Source organism: Ictidomys tridecemlineatus, unplaced genomic scaffold, assembly GCF_052094955.1.
Source record: "Ictidomys tridecemlineatus isolate mIctTri1 unplaced genomic scaffold, mIctTri1.hap1 Scaffold_148, whole genome shotgun sequence".
Taxonomy (NCBI): Eukaryota; Metazoa; Chordata; class Mammalia; order Rodentia; family Sciuridae; genus Ictidomys; species Ictidomys tridecemlineatus.
The window spans coordinates 233615-258791 of record NW_027521306.1 but is presented as its reverse complement, the minus strand read 5'-3'; the positions used below and the strand labels follow the sequence as shown (position 1 = coordinate 258791).

At 45.6% G+C, this 25177-nt stretch overlaps 1 protein-coding gene across 2 annotated transcripts; it reads right to left on the bottom strand.

The window, feature by feature from the left end:
• Positions 1-8569: 8569 nt before the first annotated feature.
• LOC144372715 (prolactin-like) lies at positions 8570-16562 on the bottom strand. 2 transcript variants are annotated; one of them, XM_078035996.1, is made up of 5 exons: positions 16535-16562; positions 14071-14246; positions 12683-12790; positions 10813-11005; positions 8570-8748 (listed from the first exon to the last, which is right to left on the bottom strand). In XM_078035996.1, the coding sequence occupies exons 1-5, from the start codon at positions 16560-16562 to the stop codon at positions 8570-8572; spliced, it is 684 nt and encodes a 227-aa protein (XP_077892122.1). The 2 variants fall into 2 exon arrangements, with proteins under 2 accessions (XP_077892122.1, XP_077892123.1); XM_078035997.1 differs by having other exon boundaries at positions 14071-14243.
• Positions 16563-25177: the final 8615 nt, after the last annotated feature.

Genomic DNA, 25177 nt, shown 5'->3' with positions numbered 1-25177 from the left:
ATGAGGGAAGTAGGGAGCGCTTCATGAGCTACTTAGAGCACAGAGGGCTCATTGGAAGCTGTGGTCAGAGTTGACGTGGAATAATGCAGATCTTCGGGACAGGCAGAGCGGGAGGCCCTGACACCTCCGGGGCCTGTGGGGGAAAGGGGACAAGTTAGTGTTGGGGTCTGAAAGGAGGTCTGTGGCGCCAGCCCTGGCCCTGGGAGAGGGCCTGTGGCAGGGCTCAGGTGTTTCAGAGAAGCAGATTGCACGGCCCCCTTTCTCCTCCGTCTCTGATGTCTTGCTTGTGCCTACCACAGGCCAAACTCAAGAGCAGCCGGAGGCCCAAGGAGCAGGAGGAGGAGGTCTGGTGTTTCAGCCTCCAAATTCCCAGAACACGGCAGAAAGGACCCAGGTCCTTCCCGAGGGGCAAGAGGGACTGTCAGTGGGTCAGGCAGCTCTCTGTCACCATGACTATTCGCTTGGCTCCAAGTTTCCGACGTTCCACTCCACGGTCAGTTGGCCCCTGCTTTGGGGCCGTGGCGGTGCAGAACCTCATGGTGGAGCACCTCGGCTCTGGGCCAGGACACACGAGGGATGAAGGGAAGGGTGGGTCCCACCATGCCCCGGGAGGGTCTGCCCCAGGACCAAAGGCTTCCTCACGTCTCCACGGCCTCCGGGTAGCTGTGAGCACTTGGAGGTGGCAGGTAACCGCAGCAGTCGGTTTGTCCTTCCTTCATTCTAGAGAAACGTTGTTCATTCTGTTCAAAAAGGGGGTCTGTGTTTGGGACCGACATCGAGGATGACTCTCGCCATGATGCACTTAAATGGGGAAAATGAGCTTCTGTCACACGGCTTTGACCCGGCTGTCATCCTATTCCACCAAGGGCACTTCCTCTCTGCCTGACTTAGCTCAATCTTCTGAAGAAGCGAATGGTGTGGTCAGACCTCAGTGGGGACCGGAAGTTATTTAGGGTGAGCTCTTATACATTTTCAGATTTAGTTTACTCTGTGTAAATGTAAGGGCTCCTGTCTCTAAACTGATGCAGATTTTGAGCTGCAGTTTGGCTTGGATTTGATGTTGTCATGCTGTTGTCCACTTTCTTTATCAGGAAAATACTGGCCTCCTCAAATTGGAAATGTTCCTTTTTCTCTTTTTTCCTGAAAGAGAGCGTGAAAAATTGATGTTCATTTCTTCTTGAGATTCTTGTAGAGTTTTACTGTAAAACCAATCGGGACCGAAAGCTTCTCTGGGGGGAGTTTTTATATCGTAGCTTCAGTCTCCTTAATGGACGATTTGTCTATTCCATCTTGACTGAGTCGTCTGAATCTGTGAGCTCTGAGGCGCTGTTTCATTTCTTCCAAGTTGTTGAACTTGAGTACACACGTTTTGTGGTATTCTCTTGCTATCAGTCTGAGTGTGGCTTTGGTGTCCCCCCATGGGTCATTGGAAGCTTGATGGCATACTGGGAGATGTGACTTCTTTCCTAGTTGGGGACGGGTGGGAGATCCTTCTCACAAGAAGGCTGTTATAAAAGCAGCAAGCTGGCCCTCCTCTCTCTGCTTCCTAGTGTGGGATGTGACAGTGTATTCCGACATGGGCTCTAGTGTCATTTGTCACCCACCCTGAGTCCCTCACCAGAGCCAGAGCCTTACCAAGCCATTGGAACTTCCAACCTCCAAAATCATGGGCTAAATAAGACTTCTTTTCCTTCCAAGTGGCCTGGGTCAGATAATTCACCACAGTCATGTTGCTAGCTTTGAAATCAGTGGAGAACCTGCAGCGATTTCTTCTACTTCATTCCTAAGATTGGTGCTCTGTGTCTTTGTCAGACTTAGTCAAAGTTTAAGAGTTCTTTCGACATTTTCCCGAGAACCAGCTTGCTGTTCCATTGATTCTCTCTATCTCACCTTTTCAGTTTTGTTGATTTCTACTCACGTTTTGTATGATTCCCTCTTTTCTCTCCTTTCTCTGATTTACTTGTTTCCTTAGGAATTTTGATGATTGATTTCAGGACTTTCTTCATTTCCATTTAGAGGTACCAGTTTCCCTATCAGTACTGTGATAGCTGCATTCCACGTGTTTTGATGGGTCATATTTTAATTTTCATTAAGCTTTCAGTGTTTTCATTTCTTTGGAGACTTCCTTTGTGACCCATGGATGTTGAGAGGTGTGTTGTTCCATTTATACAGGTTTAGAGATTTTCTTGTTGCCTTATTAATTTCTGGTTTCAGCTATTAGAGCTCAGTGTGAACTCAGTACTTTTAAAGGTGTTGAACTTTCTCTTATGGTTGTTGGTGAGTGTTTTATGAACAGATGGGAAAATATTTATTTTTCATTTGACTTTGCTGTGTACCATTTGTCATTTCTTTAATCTACATGGAGGAAAAGGCCTCCGTGGCCAGTCCTTGTGGCAGACTCTCCTTGCTGATGTCCCCTGCTGTCCCTGAATTCTGGGTAGAGGCTGGGAGTCTCAGGCCCTACGGGACTTTTTCGAGGCTCTGCTGTCGACTATGACTGAGTCCCTCCTCCCGATTCCCCCAGTATGGAAGGGAATTTCTGGCTTCCCCAGCCAACGGGACTTTCTCCTCCTTGGGGGACAGTGTCCCCTGGGTAGGCTTCTTGCTGTAGTGGGATCCCCATGGAAGACAAAGACACACAGGGCCGGGGCTGGCCTCTGTGGACTCTCTTGCAGGTCTAGTTTGGCAGCCACGATGTCTCTCCCCTGGAGACAGAGAGCTTACTTCTCCCATCCATTTTCCATGATGCTTCTTCTTGGTGTCCCTCAGGTTTTCTGAGGGGCTTTGGTTCGTTTGGGGGAGGCCTGACCCTCCCTGGCTGCCTGCTGGTGCTGGGTGGGGGGAACTGCGGGGCCTGCCTTTCCTGTTCTCGAAGGTGCTGCTCAGCCCTGAGTCCTGAACCCGGTCTCTTTCATAGCAGCAATCGGGGATCTCCTGGCGTCACTCTGTGCTGATTCTAGGGTGGACAGTGGGCAAAGAAACTCTTTGTGTGAACTGGAAGTTCAGGGTCTCTCTCTCTTTTTTTTTAATAGTTTTATTTTTTGTTTATTTTTTATGTGGCACTGAGGATCAGACCCAGGTCCTGGAAAGTGAGCCACAGTCCCAGCCCTCAGGGTCTCTTTTAAACCAAGGGATGGGGAAGGAGGTGCAATGACTCCTCCCCAGGCAGACGTGAGGGGAGCTGTGGGCGCCTCTGTCTTTGGAAGTCACCGGGAACTGGGACGCTCCTCTAGGCCCTGTGACCGTCTGTCTCTGAAGGACTGTGCCTTCTTTTTCTAACGTGTGCCTGTGGTATGTATCATTGATTCTCCATGCGGATGGCTATGTGTAATGGTGACCACACTAGATTTTGCTTATTTTTGTAAGCCATGGCTTTAAGTACGCCTTGAGATTTAAATTCTTGAAGGAAAGGAATCTGTGATAAAATTCGGGTTATCATTTAGCAGTCTATGAATTGTTTCTGGAATAATAAAAGAGCTAATAATGATGACTTCATTGAGCTTACAAAATTTTCTATATGCATATGAAGAGAGATACTCACATATAATTTTTCTCCCAGCTTCTCATGGCATTGTAAGAGCCCTGATTTAACTTGCATATAAAATAAATGATTTTATTATGATAGCTAAGCACATGTGGTTCACATATGTGTGTGTACACAGAATCCGTTTGTCCTGAGACCTCAGAATGAATGTCCTCATCCCTTTGAGAAGAAAATATTAGAATTTCCATCTCTATTTATTTTTATCTTAGCAGTCTTTTGTTTATATTTTGCACAAATTTTAAATGCCATAAATGCAGAGATTTTTAAAATTATATAATTTGGGGCACTGATGAAGTGATGTAGAATCAAAATAATTGGAAGGTTAGTCCTTTAGACACAGGAGATTTTCAAAATTCACAACACAAAAATATATATCTTTTTTGGGGGGCAGTTTACCCTAAAATACTTGATAAAAATCTTCCAACTGAATAGACAGAATGTTCAGAATATTTGTGTCTGCGTAAGTTTGAAGAACATTCGTCCATCTTAGAGCCTCAGTGAAACAAACCCTTCTGAAGATGAACAGAAGAGAAATTCTTGGAGAAAGTCGACAAGTGCTGAAAGGCCTGGGTCTGTAAAGGAAGGGGTTGACTCCATTTGGTTTTCATCCTTCCTCTGAGCTTTATCTTGCAAGTCTTAATTAAGTATTGAAGGAGACCAGTAACTGCCAGCTCACCACGGGGCAGTATCAATTCTTTTATTCTTTTATTTTGGTATATAGTCTAATAGAAGCTTCTTTTTTTTTTTTTTTTGGTTCCAGGCACTGAATTCAGGGACACTTGGCCACTGAGCACCTCCCCAGCCCTATTTTGTATTTTATTTATTTATTTATTTATTTATTTTTATTGATTGTTCAAAACATTACAGAGCTCTTGATAAATCATCTTTCATACATTTGACTCAATTGGGTTTTGAACTCCCATTTCTACCCCAGATTGCAGAATCACATCTGTTACATACTCACATTTTTACATAATGGCATATTAGTGACTGTTGTATTCTGCTACCTTTCCTATCCCCTACTATCCCCCCCTCCCCTCCCCTCCCATCTTCCCTCTCTTGTATTTTATTTAGAGACGGCATCTCACTGAGTTGCTTAGCGCCTCACCGTTGCTGAGTCGGACTTTGAACTTGCCATCCTTCTGTCTCAACCTCCAGTACACCTGGGATTACAGGTGTACGCCATGGTGCCTGGCTTAGTAGAAGCTTTTGAATGTACTCATTTCTGTGATTTGCTTATGCAACAATATTTTTGATGATTGGTGGCACAAAGTCAATGAAATACAGGAAAACAAAATTCATACACATTTGAACCCAGACTCAGCACTCATTCTCTCTTCTCTGATTTTCCCAACCTTCATTCATTCACCTGTTCTCAAGTTGCTGGGGCTCTGACTCTTCTGTCTGCCTCGTTTCCTGCAAAGTCAGGCCTGTTGATGTTCCTGCATGTCGCAGGTCCTTTGCTTCTTTCCCCTTGGGTGGGTCCTCATTGATTTTCTTGTAGAGCATCATAATAACATTTCAACTTATTTCTGGGGCCCTTCTCTGTTTTTCTACTAGTCCCATACTCCTACAATTCCCTCAAACAGATTCATATTTCTATTTTTCAATTTTGGACACAATGCTCTCTTGCTCTAAGCTGTTTTGCTTTTCCACTCCTTCACAGAATAAGTACAGACTCTCTAAACGAACATAAATGACCCTCCACAATGCAAAGAGGATCCTTACCGGGTTTTTTGTAATGTGGATAATATATATAATAATGAGAGATATTACATGTCTGTTTAAAAAATGGGCATTTCTTAGGTTTAAGTCAAAGGCAGTTATTTAATGAAAGCTTACAAAGCTGTATGTATTAACATCTCAGGTCTTTTTGCTCAAGACATCTGAGACACCTAAATCTTAGTGAATTCAGATTAATCAGCAGGTGGGCAGTCTCCTGCTTTGCCGGTGAGTCTTCCACAAGAGCTCTGCCACAAGGCCATCAGCACAGCCTCTCCAGGACCCTGCCGGCTCTCACATCTGCAGGTCCCAAAGCTGTGCCTTGAGCCACCCTGGCCCTCTGTGAGTCTCTCCTCTCTTGGGGACCTTTCTCTACCGTGCAGCATGTTAATTTGCACATTACCACAGCCCTCTTTTCACAACCTGAGAGCAGACTCCTAGAAGACACCTGTTCTATCCTTCTGGCTAAGCCCTTATTGTGCGCTGGCTTGTGATCAGTGAATCCCAAGATTTGACTGATTGATGTCAGTCTCAACACCACTGCTGTTATTCTTGCTGGAGCAGGGCAGGGCTATTTCTTCGAATGTAATTCTACATGGAAATCCATAGAAGAAGAAGATAAAATGGACTGATTCTAGTTGGAAAGGGAGTGATTGTTATGTGCCTCTCAAATATCCTCTCTCCTGCTGCCCCTTGCTGACTCTACAGAACACCTGTGGCTCTGCTCTATTGTGTCTGGAAATGACAGTATTCAGTTTATATGTCACAGCTAAGCAGGGGCCTTTTACTCTCACCCCCCGCCCCCGCCCCCCTGTTGTTGGCCAGAGTCTTAAATTGATGCTTGGAATGAACGTTCTGTCAGAGAAGAGGACATGAAGCTGCTAATGGTGAATGTGGCTGTCACACAATGGCATTGTCATCGGTTGCCAAATTTCACCCCTGGTAAATACCATCCTCTCTGTTGGAAATAACGAGATTGAAGGGAAGGGAGTAAAATGGGCAACAATGGGATTTTCAATGATAAATAACTTAGAAATGCAGTATATACAGGTTTCCCCCTACTCTCTTGCCTTTCAAAAGAAAAATAGTGATATATGAGAGAAAGAGAGAGAGAGAGAGAGTGCTGACATTTTGCAAGAATTCAGGAGGGAAGAGAGCAGTTCATAGATTGATTTGGGGCCAGTTATTCTGTTGTGTTCTGAAAGGTTTGGGTCACCACAGTGACAGAACAAAGCAGACCCAGGTCAAAACTGGCCATGAGGGAAGAGATGGGTTTGCCCGGGGACGGTTCTGTGAGTGTGGGACAGGCTTTCTCTCTCTTTCTCCTTCTTTGTTTTTATTTATTTATTTTTCCTTTTAAAAATAACAAAGGAGGAAATTTTTCTTGAATTCTCATCTGTAGAGATTCCAAATTCTGCTGATCTATAGCTATAACGACTCAGATTAAAGACAGACATGCTCTTGATAAGATTGGACTTTTCAGAAAAGTGAGAGGAGAGAAAAGGGAAATGGAAGGAGAACTGGATGGTATTTGCCTTTGGGGCATAAAAATAAAGGAAGATGTGGGTTTTTACCAAGGGTAGAATTCTAGCTGTTCTGATCTTCTGCGGGGATACTGCACTCAGTGACCTTTACCTTGTCCTTCCTTCCTTCTTCTCTTTCCTTCTCTTCCACTCCATCTTTGTATCTCAGTCCATCAGCATGTTGAAGGGATGCACCCCCGTTGCTTTTCCACTCCTTCAAGAACTGCCCACAGGAGCCCTGCCCCTGCTCCTGGGGCAGAAGCAGCCTGGTAGCAGCAAGCCTTGGACGGACGGCGGGGGAGAGGACTGGCCCATTTGCCCCTGTGAGAGGCAGCTGGACAACCCTCACCACTCACCTCTGTCCAGACCCAGTGAATGGAAGCCTAGGTATTGGGGGTGGCCCACCCCTGTGGCCTAGTAGAGAATGTTCGTGATGCTGACTCTAAGACGATGGTTGATCGGATCCTGACTTATTCGGCTTAGGAGAAGGGGAGAATGGCATCTCCTCCTCTGTGAATGTCTGCTAAAGGACCCGGTTTTCTGATCTGCTCTGTTGCTGCACGGACAGAGGAGAGAACTTGTAGAGACCCCCGGGAGGGGTCAGCAGTGGTCCGGGATGACTGCCACTCCACTGCTCGAAGGTGTTCTGGTGCATGCCTGCCCTCTGAGTTCATTGGCAGATAGCTGACCTTGACTTTAGGGTGAAGGACAAGCAATGGCAGAGGCTGTAAGGAACACTACAGATGGTGGAGCTGTGCAGCAGAGCACAGGAGAATGGAGTCTGAGTATTTCTCTGATAAATACACTAAAGAGTGAAGTGTCCCCTTTGGCGGGTGTCTGGAGGATCACAAGCATGCCTCACAAGAGAGACACCTGTCCCGCAGGGAACTCAAGCCCCTGCAGCCAGGAGAAATCCACGGCAACCCCTCCTAGGTCAGTGATTTCAGAACGTTTCTCTTTCTCCTGGTCCTCTATCCCATTCCACCGTATCCACCAGGGGAATGGAGACCCGGAAGGAGAGGATGAAACCTTACAGGAACAGACCATACCTGCTGTCCCTGCTGTGTCCCTTGAGCCACTCTAGAGGGAAGGGAAAGCACTAATAATTCAAAGAGGAGATGGAGTTGAAACTTGAGTGGACTTGTTAGGCCCGAAGTGACCGGAACATATATCTATGTCCAAGATAATGCTGAGGGGGTGGGAATTCAGTGGAATATGGGTGAAGACAGCTGTTAGAGGAATCTGAAGCCGTTGCACATTTGTATCCTAACAATTTTTAGACTGTTCAGTAAATCTCATGCTATTTAGGGCCACGGCTGTCACCTAGTACTTACGCTGTCTGTCACAACACTGTGAAAGTTAGCTCAGGGAACGTGGCTGGCCTTCGTAAAGATCTTGACAATTCAATCTCCTTTCTCACAGGACTCGAATGCGTCATAGTAATTGGACTAGGGCTCTAATAACTTGACCCACATTTATTGGCTGTGATTCTTAAGTAAGTTGCCGGCCGTCTTATTTGCAAGGCTAGCTTTTGTCATTTGTGATGATTTTTGACAGAAGCTTCTCAATGGTAGAGAGAGATTTTCTTTTGATTTTTGCATTAAAGGGAGAAAAAAAAACAACTTTGACATATTGACTTTTTCAGATTATGACATTTCTAAAGATTCAGATTTTATTTTTTTGAGAAAGAACCCATACACCCAAGCATGCATTAAAGTGCTCGACAACTAACACAAGCCTGCCAAGGGATAGACCTTTAAGAACCATCTCAGAAGTGGCGTCAGCAGTTGCTGTCGTAGACGATGTGGCACTTGAGGAGCTTGAGGTAATTGTCAATCTTATGGGAGTCGCGGCGCAGGCAGTGGAGCAGATTATAAAAAGCAAAGAGGCGAGAGTCTTCGTCCTCCATCTGCAGGGACGGGAGGCCCGACCACACCGAGTAGATCTCGTTTTCTTTGACTCCAGGGTGAACCTAACCACCAAGAAAGGCACTCATTATTTCACGTGATTAGAGTTCGCCGATCCTCTATCCTTCTCATTATTAAATCAAGATTTAGGGAAGACATCAGAATATAAACCCAAAGGCATAGATTCTGGTTTTTATGTATCTAAGCGAAGGCGCCATCAACATGGTAGTCATCTAAAAACTCAAAGCAGAACATGTGTGTGAGTTTTAAAGGGGTCTTCCTGCAGGTGAAGTCTTCCTGCAGGAGCAGACAGACAGACAGAGAGCCAGAAGGTGTTCCTGGAAGGTCGGCATGGAGTTGAGCCCGGGACCACGGAGGAGCTGGCTTCTGTTCTCTCATTTCAAGAACGTCTACATTCCCGAATCTGCCCCCATGTGTCCTTGGTACCTGATTTCTTTTGATGGTGTCTTGCTTTGAACTGAATCTGTTCTCCATACGTGTGTGTTCCAAAGCCCTAGGTGCCAGGTGGGTGGCACTCACTGCGTGAAGGTGTGGCCAGCTCAGTGATGACTGTGACCAAGACCATCTTCTGCCAGGGAAGCTACCTTCCAGGCTTCTAAGGGGGACAGCGGCTGTCTTTCTAGCTCCCTGGTGGGAGGTGCTGGGAGGAGCAGCTAGGGGCGGGCAGGTGCCGGGGGGACAGCTGTCCCTCAGTGGTGCTGGTGAGTTGGGCTGGGGGCAAGACGGGGATCACAGAACCAGCTCGACAGCAGAGAGAGGGAGCATGTGCTCCTCTGTACTCTAGGACTCCCCGGAGATCTTGGAGCCCAAGGGCCCATCCTGGCACCTTGCAGGATGTCCGCTGACCTGGAGACCAGCTAGTACACAGTCCCACGATCACAGACCTGGTCTGCTGAGCTCACTCCTATAATTTTAAAATCTGGATTCCTATGAGAACTTAGTGTGTGTGAGTGTGTGTGTGTGTGTGTGTGTGTGTCTGTCTGTCTGTCTGTCTGTCTGTCGCCTTATGCTTTTTATGCTTGAATTTTCGGTGCTTGAGCCCTAAGGCAGAATTTACTGTGCAAGGTACAAGGATAGGAGCAAGAGTAAATAAATAAATGGTAGGAAAAAGGGATCAGAAAATGAAGTATTATAGAATAAATGAGTGACCTCAGGAAGTAGGCTCACGGTAATGAGGAAAATAACTTGGAATCAAGGTGTTTATTTCCTGTGTTCCTGGGTTAATATGTTCCTTGTATTTGTGTTGGATATATTCTCCTTCCATGAAAATGACAGAAATGACACATGATAACGTGTACTTGGTACACAAAAAGAAAAATATGAAATTGCTTCTGTTATTATCTCTATAATCATATGTTTTTCTTTAGATGATACATTATTTCTGAGAACTTCAGAGAGCAGCTTAGCCATTATCTCACCAGGGTTGAAATGATTCTATCTGAATGGAGATACATATTGAAAAATACTAATACGATCTGAGTATGAAGTTATTTGGGGAGATTAAATGCAATGATATGAGTTTTGACTTAGGATCCATAAGCACTAAAGTATTATAGGGAAGCAACTTTCTTTAAACTATAAAATAAGGAACTTTCCAGAAATACACCCTCCTCCATTTGGTGGCACCTGAGAGCTAGAGCTCAGGGGACAGCACAAACACTGTGACCTCCTCTTTTCACTCTCCTTGGGCAGCGTCGGGTGGAGGGGACCGCTCCCTCTGGATTTGATTCCCTCTTTGCTCCTTCCCCTACTCTCATCCTCTGATGTGAGGAGAAACGAGAAAGAATGGTTCCCTCTCACGAATTCTGTTCTCTGGTTTTCTTTCCCTTGAAAATATTTAACCACCAGTCCCAGGAAGGGAAGCGCCTTTGGTGGGTGGTGGACAGGACAGGGGACTCTGCACCTGCCAAGTATCAGGAGGGATCCCTTCGGCTCAGTTACACTGGGCCTGACATGACCAGTGAGGAGGAGCTAGCTTACTTTAGTAGCCATCTAGAAAAAGAACACCAAGTTTCGTTTCTGCCAAGTGAGGTGCTTGAAGACTGGTTTCCCACGGAGAGACCACTTCCCTCACTAAGGAGGTCAGCAGGGGCGCCCGGGGGGCTTATCTGGCCCACTATCTTCTCCATGCCCTCCAGGAGGGGCTTGTTCTGCTCCTCGATCTCGATGGCTTTCGACAGGATGGCGTCGGGCGCCTCGTGCATGCCCCGCACTTCCGACACCAGGTGGTACAGAGGGTCGTTCCAGGAGCGCAGCACGCGCAGGACCAGGTTCAGCAGGTCTTCGTGCTGTGGAGCCACGTTGAGGGACCCGTTAGAAGCAGCAGAGATTAGCAGGGCTGCCTAATGGGGTCTCTGCTCAGACAGGCTGAACTACAGAACCCCTTGGTTATTCTTGTGTGTCTATCCAATTTGGGGGACAATGATAAAAATTATAGAAAAGTAAAATTTAAGTCAAGGGCCTAGACTGCACTAAAGTGAAACAGAAAAACTAGTTGATTTGAGTGACAACTTTTTCCAAGGAGCGTTCTCATTGGAAACATTTCTGTTCACCCTCTGGAATCCCACCCTCCGTCTACCCACTCAGTCTGATCTGTCGTGTTTGATTGCTTTGCTTCTCCACGGAGAGGAGCCGGGCTTTGCTGGAAATCAGTAGGCACTCTCGGGACCTGCCTGGGGAAAGCTAGATTCCACCAGGATCCGTGACAAGTGACACGGATCATTGTCACCCAAGGATTCGCTCGCACTAATGAACCGGGTTGGTTCATTAACATCTCAGTGATTTTTAGGTTCATTTTGGGATATTGGAGCCAAGAGATCACAAACACAACATGGCGCTCCCGGTGTGCCTCCCTGGCTCTGCACAACTCCCTGCCCCGTGCCTCAGGCAGAGCAGCCTGTGGGGGGACAGTGGTATCCTCAAACAGCAGATGGAAGTCCCAGTGGAGTTTTATCCCCCAGTTTATGCTGAACAGTAAGATCATGGGTAGGTTTAAAGCACTGGCTGTGCTGGTGTCTGTAGCTGCTCTAGTGGTCAGGAAGGGCAGAGTCCAGTGGGCGTGGCACTGGAAACAGGGAAACGAGAGGAGCAGGAACGCACATCGTGCGCTCTGTGAAGTGCTGGCCGGGGTGGCCTCCGCCAGCATTCCCTGGCCCTCCTCTTTCTCTTAGGAGGATCATCGTTATTAATGAGCACAGCAGACAGACAGAATACCCAGACCACTGGGAAAAGTGTGGAGGGAGAACAGAGGTGCTGTGTGAGGGGTGGACACAGGATGGTGTTTACTTTAAAACATGTTCAGGCTGTGGTTCTGGCAGGGTATCAGAACAGAGCCACCGTGACAAAACAGGCAGAGCTGGGTGGACGCCTGGGCTGGACCGGCAGACAGCGCTGTCATCAACCCTGGTCAGAGCTGCCCTGGTGAGAAACCTGACATCCTGTCTGATGGACCTGCCTGGTGGAGGAGTCTCCGTGAAGATCTAGGAGGGCAGAGGTGTCAGTGACGAGGAAGGGGGTTTTAGAGAGGCCAAAGCAGAGCAGAGGGGAGTCTAGAAGGCCCAGGAGAGAGGATTCCAATCACGCAGTGGTCAGGGACGGCAAAGGTTCCAGAGGAGGAGTCTCGAGTAACAGATAAGAATTGCCTGTGCGTGTCTGTGTTGTGTACCTGAGTGGATATTTACCAAGCATGGCCAATCCAGCCCCCACAGTCTAGCACCTGTAATCCTGCATGGTCAGAATAATGTCATCCGCATGGACAACACCCCCCACACTAAATCCTTGGGTAGCATTGGGCTTTTCTTACAGGTTATCAACTACACTGTGACGATTTTCCTTTGCTCTCTCTTCCTCGTTTTTCTTTGTGCCTGCGGTCACCATTACCCCCTGACAGTGTCCCTGATGCCCTACGGCATGGCCATGCATGTCCGGCCTCAGTGGCTCAGGCACGAGGCCAGCTGAGGACTCACGTGGATCTGCTGGGCTTGCTCCTTGTCTTCAGGGGTGGAGAGGGAGGAGGTGTGGCAGCTGTTGATGGCCTTGGTGATGAACCCCCGGCCCTGGGCATACCGTTTGTCCTGGAGAGGATGCAGGAGATCCAATCAGTTGGTGTTTGAGAATTGAACAGATGAATCTGTTAGCAGAATATTAAGACATTTGGTGGATAGGTAATTAAAAAACGTTAGCTGCCTAAAAATGGAACCCGAAGCGTTAACCCTTTGCCCACTCTTTTCCATCAGCTCTGAATCTCACGTTTTCCACCTCATTTTCCTACTTCCTTTATGACTCCCGTGCTGTATCACCCTTCCTTCTCGCCTCCCTACAAGTTATAATTTGGAAAACGACCACTAAAATAGCAAACCTAAGATCTATGAGGTGTTTTTTTACCACCGTCTTCCTTGGGTATTTGAGTCAAATGCCAACGTTGCGTATGTATCTAAGTTCAGCCATTTAATCTCTTATTGCCTGCGAGTCCACATGGGTCTTCTTTCCTTGGATGGGTGAAGCGCATCAGGAATTCAGGGAACTTTTGTGGATTGTCAAAAAAATGAGTCAGAAAAAAAACAGGACATACAAATGTAAGAGATTTTGAGCCATGGACTGAGAATAAAACAAGGAAAAAATACAGAGATCAATATTTATTATTTAAAACTAGTGTTTAACAAAAATTGGGAAAGTTTAAAGGGAATGCAAGGCAGAGTGGGAAGAGATGGCCAGTCAGAGATGGAGAATGACGGAAAATATGGTGCACGGCAAGAAGAGTGTGCAGGAACGTTCTGGAACCTGAGCCACATGCTCCCAGGAGGACTGTTGATGTATGGAAGTGCCATTGTCCACATCTGGCTGACCCAGGAGAGCTCAACTTCCCAAGGGCCTTCATCAAGGACACAGAGCCTGTTTCCATTTCTAACCTGGCCCTAGAGTTTTCCAGTTTCTGAAAAGCTATTTTGACCCCCCCTCCCCTCCCATCAGGATGGATCCAGTCTCTCTTGATCAGGCCTAATCCACTCACACCCTGCTGTGTAGCTACTTACTGGGTGTCTTCAGGGTGCTGAGCGAAGAGGACCCAGGGAACTGAGCTCTCTGTGCCAGGAGAATAAATTGGCACTGTTCCTGAGCCCCGCCTAGCAGGACTTTATATCAGTCTGTTCAGATTTTTAAAAACCTCTGATAAAAAATAAGGTGGAATACGGTTTTAAAAGGTCACTACGTTCTTTGAGACTTTCCCTTCCTCCTGTTTCTTGGATGGTGCTTCTCTGAGCTCGAACGGGATGCTCTCTGAAATGTGGCTGGCGAGGTTTTCTGGGTGAGCGGTAGGACGGCCTGCCCTGGGGAGAGGCAGATGTGAGGTACTTACAAATTCATTGAACATTTCCGAGGAGAGGTTATGGATGTAGTGAGACAGGATGACTGCACGGTCAAACAGGTCTCGGAGGGACACCTGGCAGTTGACAGCCCCGCTGGGACAGATGGGCAGGGAGGCCACATTCTTGCACAGGAGGTTTGACACCAGCAACAGGAGGAGTGACCCTGCTTAGATAGGAACACAAGCCGCTCTTAGGGGTGTGCTCGGCTGAGGTTATCACAGGCGATCCTGCCAAGGGGAGGCCCCTCGCCCCCTGTCCTCCTCTGCCTGGTTGGGTGGGGAGCATCCACCCGTCCACTGTGCACACTTAGATGTCAAGTTATCTCTGCAGATACGCAGAATTGGAGGAAGGCGTGGCTTCTTGCATTTTTGTGTTCCTGCCAGAGGTCCTCTGGGCTCTGCAAACATTTGGAGCTTCAATTAATTCTGAGCCCGGATGTCAAAGTCATTCTCTTAAGAGAGTTTAATGTCTCTGGAGTTCCTGCAAATTCTCTGCAGACTCTCCTGGAGTTGGTAATTTTTTAGCTCAATGTCTGATCTCTGCACGGGGGACAAGACTAGCATAGATCATGTTTCGTCTTCATGCCTGACAGGAATAAACAGGCAGTTGCTTGAGCACTAGTCCTGAGCCTGAGGAGCATCCCATCATGATGGGGACGCCATGGCCTGGGCTCCCGTCCTCATCCTGACAATCCCATGCCGTGGCTTCGTGCTTGGCCAAAGCTTCAATTATTTCTTTTTCTAAATTTGAGTTGTACAATTGCCTGTGAATAGTCTGAGCCTTTGTAATTGTCATCAAATTATACTGATGAGACAGACAGCTTAGAGAGGTTAAGTGACTTTCCCCAAGTCCTGTTAGTAGCAGGTGGGGGAGACAGGCACCAATACTGTGCAGTCTTTGCACTTCACCTTGTCACACGGACGCACCTGTGGGCTCTCCACCTACACCTGTGCAGTGGCAGGCAGCCACCCTAGCAGCATGAGGCAGTGTTTGCAGAGGTACAGCTGCTCCTTGTAAAGAACAACTCTTTTCCTTTGGCTTCGAGAGTGCAGATTCCCCAGGAAGCTGGGTTTTCATCCACTCTCCCTGCTCTAGGAAACTCTCACTTTAAAAGTCTTTGACCAGGTTCAGTTGTGGCTTCAGACCAATTTACTGTCTCAGCAGACAGACAGACAGATTCAGACCTCTGAGATATCAATAATTTACACTCTCCAAAGGAAAGAACCAGAACCGGCATGAAGCCACCACATTAAAATCACCTCCAACTTCAGTGACACTACTCCAAAAGAATCTGAAATAAAAATGCATTTCTCAGAAAACTAAGTTCCACAGAAGCTTTGAGCAGTGCAGTTGGAAACATCCAACGTAAACTGGCAAATGTCAAAGACTTACCTAAGTAAAAGTACCCAAACACAAGTACCTAAAACACTAACCACACCCCAAACATTGTTTGGTATAAAATATAACTAGGCAAGCTTTTAGCTGCACAGAATCAAAGTGATATTATGAAATGGTTCATAATATGGACTTTTAACTTCCCAAACATACGACGCTTCCAAAACTTTATCTTATGCATGTTGTAGTACATCGTGTGGCTAAATGGATATTTTATCTCTATGGGTGAGTTGAATGTTCTTTGCACACAGAGAAATTGGAAAAGCAGTTCTAGGAAATGGATACTTGGATAGATGTTCTGAGTGCATTTATCTACACATTTTTCATCTGAAAGATTGTTGAAGTCAAAGATGAGGTCAAATCTATATTTTTGTTCATTTCATAAACACATTTTAGGATCGTTCTAAATTACTTTTTCTGCAAATGTCACCAAGAAAGAAAAGTGATTAGTTTGTACTGCGTCACTTTTCCTTTAGAAAAGCCATTTGGCTTGAGCCAGATGGACAAGGCTGAATAAGACACCCATCTGCTGTCCTTGTGCACGTGACAGTGTCAGAGAGGAAGGCCACAGAGGGGCTGGTTCAAGGTGGCCAGTCCCCATGAGGGCTCAGGGGCCATGCAACGCTGGCCTTACCTGCAGGAGTTGGGGTGAGTTGGGCAACTGGGGTGCACTGATTCTATCAGTCTTATTTTCAACACTAGCCATATTGGGCTTTGAGCTGCATGAGCCCTTTCGTGGGGGCTGTCCCATGCTTTGCAGGACCTAAGGATCCCGCTAGTCACAGGTGCACCTCCCCTGGCCTCTGGCACCTCAGTGAAGACCATACCAAAGGTCTCCTGTCATTGCCAAATGTCCCCAAGAGAAAGGGGGATTCGATGCCTCCATTTCTGAACCACTGGTTTATCCTTTGTGTCCTGTATAGATAGTTGTTCCCTAGGTCTATGGTCAGATAGTTCTTCCAAGTCTATAAGCCCGAACCTCCCGCTCTCAGCCAAATTGCACACTCACCCCACAGGTGTGATGGTAAAGCCTACAACCGAGTGATCTGCTGCATGTACCTCTCCATGGTGACCGCTTGCTGTCCATGGTGGTGACCCTTGAAGAGATGCACTTCTCCAGGGGACACCTGGCCATCCACAGCATTCTCTGCCATGGGCCTGGGCTTTATAAACCTTTGACATCTTCATGAATATATTTAATCAGGCACCCTCCTCCCTTTTCCGGGGCCATCCATTTCCGTCATTGAGATTACCTCCATAATTTCAAACATCAAATGGTATTCTATTTCTTATTCATATTCAGGAAGACAAACTGGCTAGAAATGAAGGATTTTGATTAATTAGACCAAAAGGAAATGAGAGAAATGATGAAGGTGAGATCAGGAGACTAGTTTGGGTTGGAGGATCTGTAAATCGATAGAAGTCATTTGCTTGAAAATTCACCTGCTTCTCTGCAGTTTCTTGAACGTATACATTATAGTTCACTCAGGAAATACTTTCGTATATCAAGAAATTATAAAATTTCTCACTCAAGATTGCCAGGTGAATTAAACGTTTCAAAATCAACTCAGTAAATAGCAGGAGATAAGGATTGAAAAGTTAGGATTTTCAGTTTGCCATTATATTTTGATTAAATTTCCTCATTTTTTTCTTGTTTTTATGCATTGTTGTCTTCTTTCAAAAATGACACATCTGTGTGAAACTTTATTTTAGGATATGTATTTTCATCTGCTCTTGCTTTTGATTTTAACATACATGTAGTGTTGTATTGTTATCTCCGTTTACAGAATGGGAAATGGCTTGGAGAGACTCAATACAAAGGATCTAGAAGGAACTCTGGAGTCAAGGGAAGGGTTATTGCATCACTTGGAATCGGGAAGGACCCGAAGAACACAGTAAAGTCTCAATCACTCAGCCTTTACTGATGTGCACCCGTGTCTAGGATGAACACCGTCTCTCTCCTGACCCTCAGGAGTTTATTTTGGGAGGTAAATATTTTAATTTATATCAGTGGTAAATTGTCTTTAGTAAAGTTTTTTAAGGGCAAACCCTTTCACGCTTAGCCTGGTTCACGATGCAAAAAACCAACGTTCTGGCCAATTATTTCCACTCTCTCCAAGGAGAGAGATGGATCAACTGTTATTAACTTAGGATCAATCTACCTTCTCTGACCCCACGTCTCTCTAGGACAAGGTGACCAGCATGCATCTTTCATGGGCTCAAAAGCTCCATTCACCTTTTGGAGATTTCCTGAATGAAGTGTCATAATGAATAAGAAGGAAGTGGTCGATGGCTGCCTTTAATTTTTGAGCCCTTGTCTCTGCAGCCGCCTGTGACCTTGGCTCCAGGTGTGCTGTCTCTGAGGGAGGCTCATGGGTGAGGCCATTTAGAGGCCATGATGGCTTCTCTAGGGTCCTGGGAGCCCCGTGTGTGTTTTCACCATCCGCTGACCCCAACGTCCTCATGGAGACCTAGGGAGACCAGCCAAGACCCGCGTCTCTCAGAAACTCTCTTCCCAACGGCCCCAGCTCAGGCAATTCTAGGTTTCGAGTCAGGAACCTCGAGCGGGACATGCGTGGCTCTCTGTGTCTGGAAGCTGGGGCGGGATTCTGCATCTGCTTCCCCCTGGCTAGTGGAGGTCTGAGTGACGAAGGGAGCCGTGCTGTGGGATAGGGAAATTAGTGCTGCCACGCATCCCCCCTCCCAGACTCCGAGAGCAAGAAAATCTGCCCTAAGAACCGACACTGACAACTTAATCTCGAAATTTAAAGGTGCTGCCACTTCTGTAGATAGCCAGGATAAGAGTGATCTAGGACACCCGAGTCGTGTTTATTCAGTGGAGGCCAATTGATTTATTTGACTGCAAAGAGGTACATGTTTCTCTGTGAAATTTATGGTGTGCTTCCGGCTGTTCCACTGGACCACATTTCCTGGGAAGGGGATGTTGCAAGATCTAAATAATGCAGAGGACATATTTTATGCAAAAAGTCGTAGTTGTGCTTCCCCCACCCCCACTCTTACACATGTCACCCCTTTGGCCTTAATATTTGTGCTCTCTGCCGGCCTTTCCCTTGATCAAACAGCAGCCTTAAATTAGAGCAATTAAGACGCTCACTACAGATGCACTTGTCTCCTCTCACTTAGAAAACTTCATTTGTTGGCCATCTTTGTTCTTATGGCTGTGACTCAGCCAAGTGCTTTGGACTCACCTCCACCAAGGAGCGGGACAAATGGCCCACATGTTGTTGATGACCTCACGCCATGTTTAGTACATGAAACTAATAAACCCATTTGCCACCTTTTCCTAAAGGGCTCTGAGATTTAACGTTATAGGACATCAAGTGGGTTTTCATTTCTACTTAGAAACAGAACTTGTGTTTTAATTCATTTTATCTACTTTCCTGTTGGAAAAGTTTCTATTTTTCTTCTGTTATTTTGGACAACGCATTTGAAAAGCATTGCTTAACCTGAGGAAGTGTCTACTGCAAGACGTAGTGGTACAAGAAATTAAAAGTTCAATAATCCTCAGAATAAATGTAGCACAAGGATATTTTAATTGATATCAGTGGTAAATCGTCTTTAGTAAAGTGAATTTTGAAAACGATTAAAGACGTGTTATTTATGGATTTAAAAATTTCAAATGGTCATCTACCAAAACATAAATCATTTCCAGTAGAAGACTGTGAAGGGCATATTGGAGAAGGGTCAGCGGTGAATTCTCGAATGGCACCTGTTTCAGGATGAGCAAAGTGTAATGGCTTAATTATGTCCTGCTACAAAATAGCTTCAGCTTGTCTTCCTGTGTTTCAACACACAGTTATTTTCCCCTGGGTGCTCGTGGGTCATGCTTGTTTATTGGCCAGGGCTGGGGAGATTGTGGAATTTTTTTTAAATGACCCAAGACCTGAGTTCTTAAGATGTGGGCAGAACTTGGGGAACATTTGCTTTTTTAATAAGAAAGCCACAGTAGAAGCATTTGGAAACGCTCCTTGCAATGTTGTCTTTTTAAAAAATTTATTTACAGGTATGCTATTATAGTCACTGGATCTAGCCTTGAGTTCTCCCTGTTAGCTTATTCTTGGAGCTTCCTGTCACAGGCTTGTCCCCAAACATCTGTATCTTTGGAGAAATCATAATGTCTGCTATAAACCGAGTCCAGGTCTAAGAATGATGTTTATGGAGACTGCACAGTGTTTCTGCTTGAGGTTTACACTTTCCAGGTAAAAACTTCAAGTATTTAGCTGCATGCTAATGATCAGTAAGGCAGAGGCTAATTTTTCTTGTAAAACATTTTTGTACTTCAATATTAAGTGTGTGCACACGTGCATTCCTTGCCCAGTGGGAAGTGGCTCTGAACCATGCCCCCTGGTCCTGGACCATTCCATCCATCCCATCATCTATCACTTCTCTGCCTAGCATCTGTGTGAATGTGTCTATCAGCCCATTGATCCATCCATCTAACCACCCATCCATCCATCCATCTATCCATCCATCCATCCATCATTGTTATATACAGGAAATGGGACTCTGAACCATGCCTACTGCCAGGGATAACTTTAAGTGTTATAATCCAAACTTGTAATTAGTCCAGGCCCCATCAGACAAAACAGAAAGCTGTAGGAGTAGATCAGAGTCCCTGAGACTCCAGAGCAGGCATTAATTCTTAAACTGTGACATTGTGACGAGAATGAGGAGTTGGGAAATCTGGAGGAATTGGGTCAGTGGAGAGGTCAGGGGAGCAAGTGTCCTGGTACTGAAGCAACTCAGGGGCCCTGGGTGAGCCGGCCCACTGCCAGCCTGTCACCCCCCCCACACCATGTGGGTTCTTCTGCATCTAGCCAGAGAGTCCAGGCTGAGAATGAGGGCGGGTTCTTGAGAGGAAGAGCGCTCCTCCGGGTCCAGCGGGCACACACTTGGACTCTACTACTCCTTCCCATCAGAATTTGTCTAAAATACGTTTACTGTGGCATGTCCATTTATCTTTTCCCTTATTTATTCATTAAATGCAACGAGTCGCTGGAGTAATGTACACTTTCATATTCAGGGATTAAGGCAACGATTGTTCAGCACAGCTCCTTATCATTTGTGGTTGATAAGAAAGAGAATGGACATATAAATAAGAGGTAATTCCTAGATGGAATGCTGTATTGAGCAAAATCGATTAAAATGTATAATGTCAGTCTTTTCAATGACAGGGAAGGTGATGCTTCATGGGGCAGTGGAAGCCTTCTGAGAGGAGGTGGATCACAGAATCCTGGCTCTGGAGATTCTAATATGAATTTTTTTTAGGCTTAAAGAAAAGCTAGAAAAAATATAGCTGCAGTTAAAAGTGGAAGCAAGTATGAGCATGTTAGATTTTTCATGGTTTGTATGTGGGGATGAATTGATGCAGTCAGGATGATTCTTTCAATAAAAGAAAAGATTGCAATCAATGATGCCAAACTATGATTATAACCACTAGAAAATATGGAAAATGATTGTAACTTCCTAATTTGTAATAAGGAAACACACACACACACACACACACACAAACACACGACATTTAATTTAACAAAAAAGAAATGTAAAAGCATAATATAAAAAAAAAATCAGTGTTAGACCCAGATCAAGCATCTTAAGGAATAAGTTTACTTATTAAAAGAAAAAAAGGATTCATTTTCTCCTCAAATCAAGCCCCAATTAGATGCTCACATACAAGAGCTATAGCTTGTATGGTAGAAGAGATTTCTCACCCACCCTAGGTTCCCAGCCAGGACTCCTCCAACAAGAGACAGATCAACAGAGAAAAGCATACACATTTATTTAATATAAATTTTACGTGGCACGTCAGCCCTCGGTAATGAAGGCTTGGAGGAAGAGGGGAAGGTGTGTTTTCACACTTCAGTGCGATGAGGCAGGAACAGTCGTGCGGAAGTACAACTGCACAAAAGCCGCGTGACCCGATGGTCAGGAAGCTCGATGAGCCCGGTCAGGCCTGTCTGCTCCGATTCTTCTTGGTGTCTCTGAGGACAAAGCTGTCCTTTTCCTCTGGCTATGGGGAGGGCCTCTCGGGAATGGAGCTTGTTTATGACCTGCTTCAGGAGAAGGTCAGAGAATTCTTCAGGGATTAAGGCAACGATTGTTCAGCACAGCTCCTTATCATTTGCGGACCTGCTTCAGGGGAGGAGGGAGAGGGTCAGAGGGACCCTCCTGTGTCTGGGCTTTGCTCAAATGTCAAGGGGCCATGTTTTGGGCTCCTCTGTCCTGATCCCCATCAATCTGAAGCAGTGGTGTTTCAAAGCACAAGCAGTTAGGGGGGATTTCACCTCCTGGGGGCCTTTGCCAGTGTGTGAGTGTCGTAACTGGAGCAGGGGATCCCGGGCATCTGGTGGGTAGAGGCTGGTGGAGCTGCTTCACCTGCTACAGCACCCAGCACAGCCTTCAAAATAAAATGTTATGGCATCCCAAGTCGGCAGTCCTGCGGCTGAAGACCCCATCAGAAGAGAAGTGCCCAGGACATGTTCAGTACCAAAAACCACTTGGCACATCATTTAAAATGACCCAAGTGGCAAGTTGGTTAACAGGCACGATGCTGAAGTGCAGTCCTTTCTGTCTATGCAATCAGCAACGGAGGTCGGCTGGCCATCACCCTTTTCCTTTCAATAACAAGATAACAGCATAAAGCACAGATTAAAAAATGCCAGTGGAATTGACCAAGACCCCAGAGTAGGAGGCACTGTGTGGCCTGTCTTTCAGGCACCTGTGAGCCACCTGCAATAATGACACTCTGCTTGGCCGTCACGGAAAGGACAAGTTTTCTGAAAAGCTGCCATCTCTCTGCCAGATATTTCAACCCGCACGTCTTCAAGCAAGATCATGCTGAATTATTAAAGAAAATCTTGTGCAATTCGCCTTTTCTCTCAAACTCATAGCATCTGTTACCTGCACTTAATATCTGAGTTGCATCTCTTTCCCTTTCTTCCTCCTCCCCGGCAGCACACTCACCCCGTTGGTACGCTGCAATTATTCTGCCTCCACAGCCTCCATAAAATTCTCTCTGGTCCTCTCTCTGGGTTATCTCGACCTGAATATCCATAATTGATTCTCTTCCATTTTCTCCTGCCTACGTCCAATTCAATTTCAATCTGTGTGTTTGCTGAGATTAATCATCCTGAAGGACAACCTCCAAACAGGGTCTAGTTTGTCTTCACCATAGTCCTCGAGAGTCAGAGGAACCGGGGGTAAACCTGACCGAAGATCACGTTTTACAGAGGAAGAAAATGAGGAAAACATATTGAATTGCTGGAAGAACTGGCCCTGGAGCTCTGGACCTGCGGTTAGCTGCCCTCTTGGTATTTCTTCCTGCCGCTGCTCTCAGGCTTATGTGCCCACTGAGCTTCTTGTACGGCTGCTGGAATTATCTAGGGGGGCAGATAAAGAGAGGATCTTGAAGCCACGCTGAGAAACACATGATTAGTTCACGGGAAAAAGGCCGAGGTGATGGGGTTCCCAAAGAGAGGCGAGAGATGGGATGTTTCAAACAATGTGGGGCCTGTAAGGCAACATTGCCACTGTCACGGAGAGTTTGTGTGACTCTGAGTCACATCATAAGAACAAAACGTCCCTTAGAGCATTTCCTAATGAGCTTGGAAGGAAAGGAATGAGGAGCTACTCACTTTTTCTTCCTCTTCAAGCAGGTCTCTGTCTGCCATTCTGCTTTCTCAGGACTCCTTTGCTAATGTGCGTCTGGTGTATGTCATGAAATCTTCATTTAGCTTTTTCACTTGTCACTTCTATATCATTAGCGGAATGAAAGTCACAGAATCCTTGTAGATTAAGAAAAAGATAAAAGGTTATCTGTCGGCTGCTTGAGAGAAGCTGGATTATTATTGCCATTATAGGTGACGTGGCATTTGAAGGTTCCCTCCCACAGGCCATTTGGTACCTTACCTTACAGGGCACCTGAATCGATGAGAAGGAGGGCGTTGCTCCTTAAAAGGGCACGGGTTTCGTAGGGAAAGAAGCAGAATGCACATGAGGCGCAGCTTATGAGGCGCAGCTTCTGGTGATAACTGCAGGATAAGAGGTAGCATTACTTTCAGCCGCACAGAAAGCAGAGATAATATCCATGAAACGAGTGAGAACCACGGACTCCACGATTAGGGACAGGCTTTCCCCTTGGGCTTCTGAAAGACGTCCTCACTAAAGTAACATCAGGTAAATAGGAACATACGTTTTGTCATTTAAGGATTTTTTGAAGTACGCAAGATCTCTGTCAAAAACCTTATGTAAATGAAATTTTAACAATGAATAGCTATTCATATGATTCAACATAAACAGAATTTTAATTCCAAATTCAAGACTGAAGGATATTTTCTTCCTCTTTCAAGTAATTTAGAAAAGTACTCATTGCATTTTTTTGTCTAGGTCTCTGTCTAAGCTTTCTGTCATTATAACAAAAACCTAAGATAATCAACTTAAAAAGTGAAAAGGTTTATTTATTTATTTATTTATATATGACAGGGGAATGCATTACAATTCATATTACACATATAGAGCATGATTTTTCATATCCCTAGGTTGTATATAAAGTATGTCCACACCAATTTGTGTCTTCATACATGTACTTTGGATAATGATGTCCATCTCATTTCACTATCATTTCTAACCCCCTGCCCCCTGCCTTCCCCTCCCACCCCTCTGCCCTATCTAGAGTTCCTCTATTCCTCCCATGCTCCCCCTCCCTACCCCACTATTAGTCAGCCTCCTTATATCAGAGAAAACATTTGGTGTTTGTTTTTTTGGTGATTGGCTAACTTCACTTAGCATCATCTTCTCCAACACTGTCCATTTACCCGCAAATGCCATGATTTTATTCTATTTTATTGCTGAGTAAAATTCCATTGTGTATATATGCCACATTACTTTTATCCATTCATCTGCTGAAGGGCATCTAGGTTGGCTCCACACTTTAGCTGTTGTGAATTGTGCTCCTATAAACATTGATGTGGCTGTGTCCCTGTAGTATGCTGTTTTTAAGTCCTTTGGGTATAGACCAAGGAGAGGGATAGCTGGGTCAAATGGCAGTTCCATTCCCAATTTTCCAAGGAATCTCCATAGTGCTTTCCATATAGGTTGCACCAATTAATTGGCAGTCCCACCAGCAGTGTATGAGTTTGCCTTTTCCCCCACATCCTCACCCACACTTATTGTTGTTTGTCTTCATAAAAGCTGCCATTCTGACTGGAGTGAGATGAAATCTTAGTTTTGATTTGCATTTCTCTAATTGCTAAAGACAATGAACACTTTTTCATATATTTGTTGATTGATTGTATATCCTCTTCTGAGAAGTGTCTGTTCAGGTCCTTGACCCATTTGTTGATTGGGTTATTTGGTTTTTCAGTGTCTAGCTTTTTGAGTTCTTTATATACCCTTGAGATCAGTGCTCCATCTGATGTGTGAGGGGTAAAGATTTGCTCCCAAGATGCAGGCTCTCTGTTCACCTCACAGATTGTTTCTTTGGCTGAGAAGAAACTTTTTAGTTTGAATTCATCTCATTTATTGATTCTTGGTTTTAATTCTTGTGCCTCAGGAGTCTTATTAAGGAAGTTGGGGCCTAATCCCACATGATGAAGATTAGGGCCTACTTTTTCTTCTATTAGACGCAGTTTCTCTGGTTTTATTTCTAGGTCCTTGGTCCACTTTGAGTTGTGTTTTGTGCAT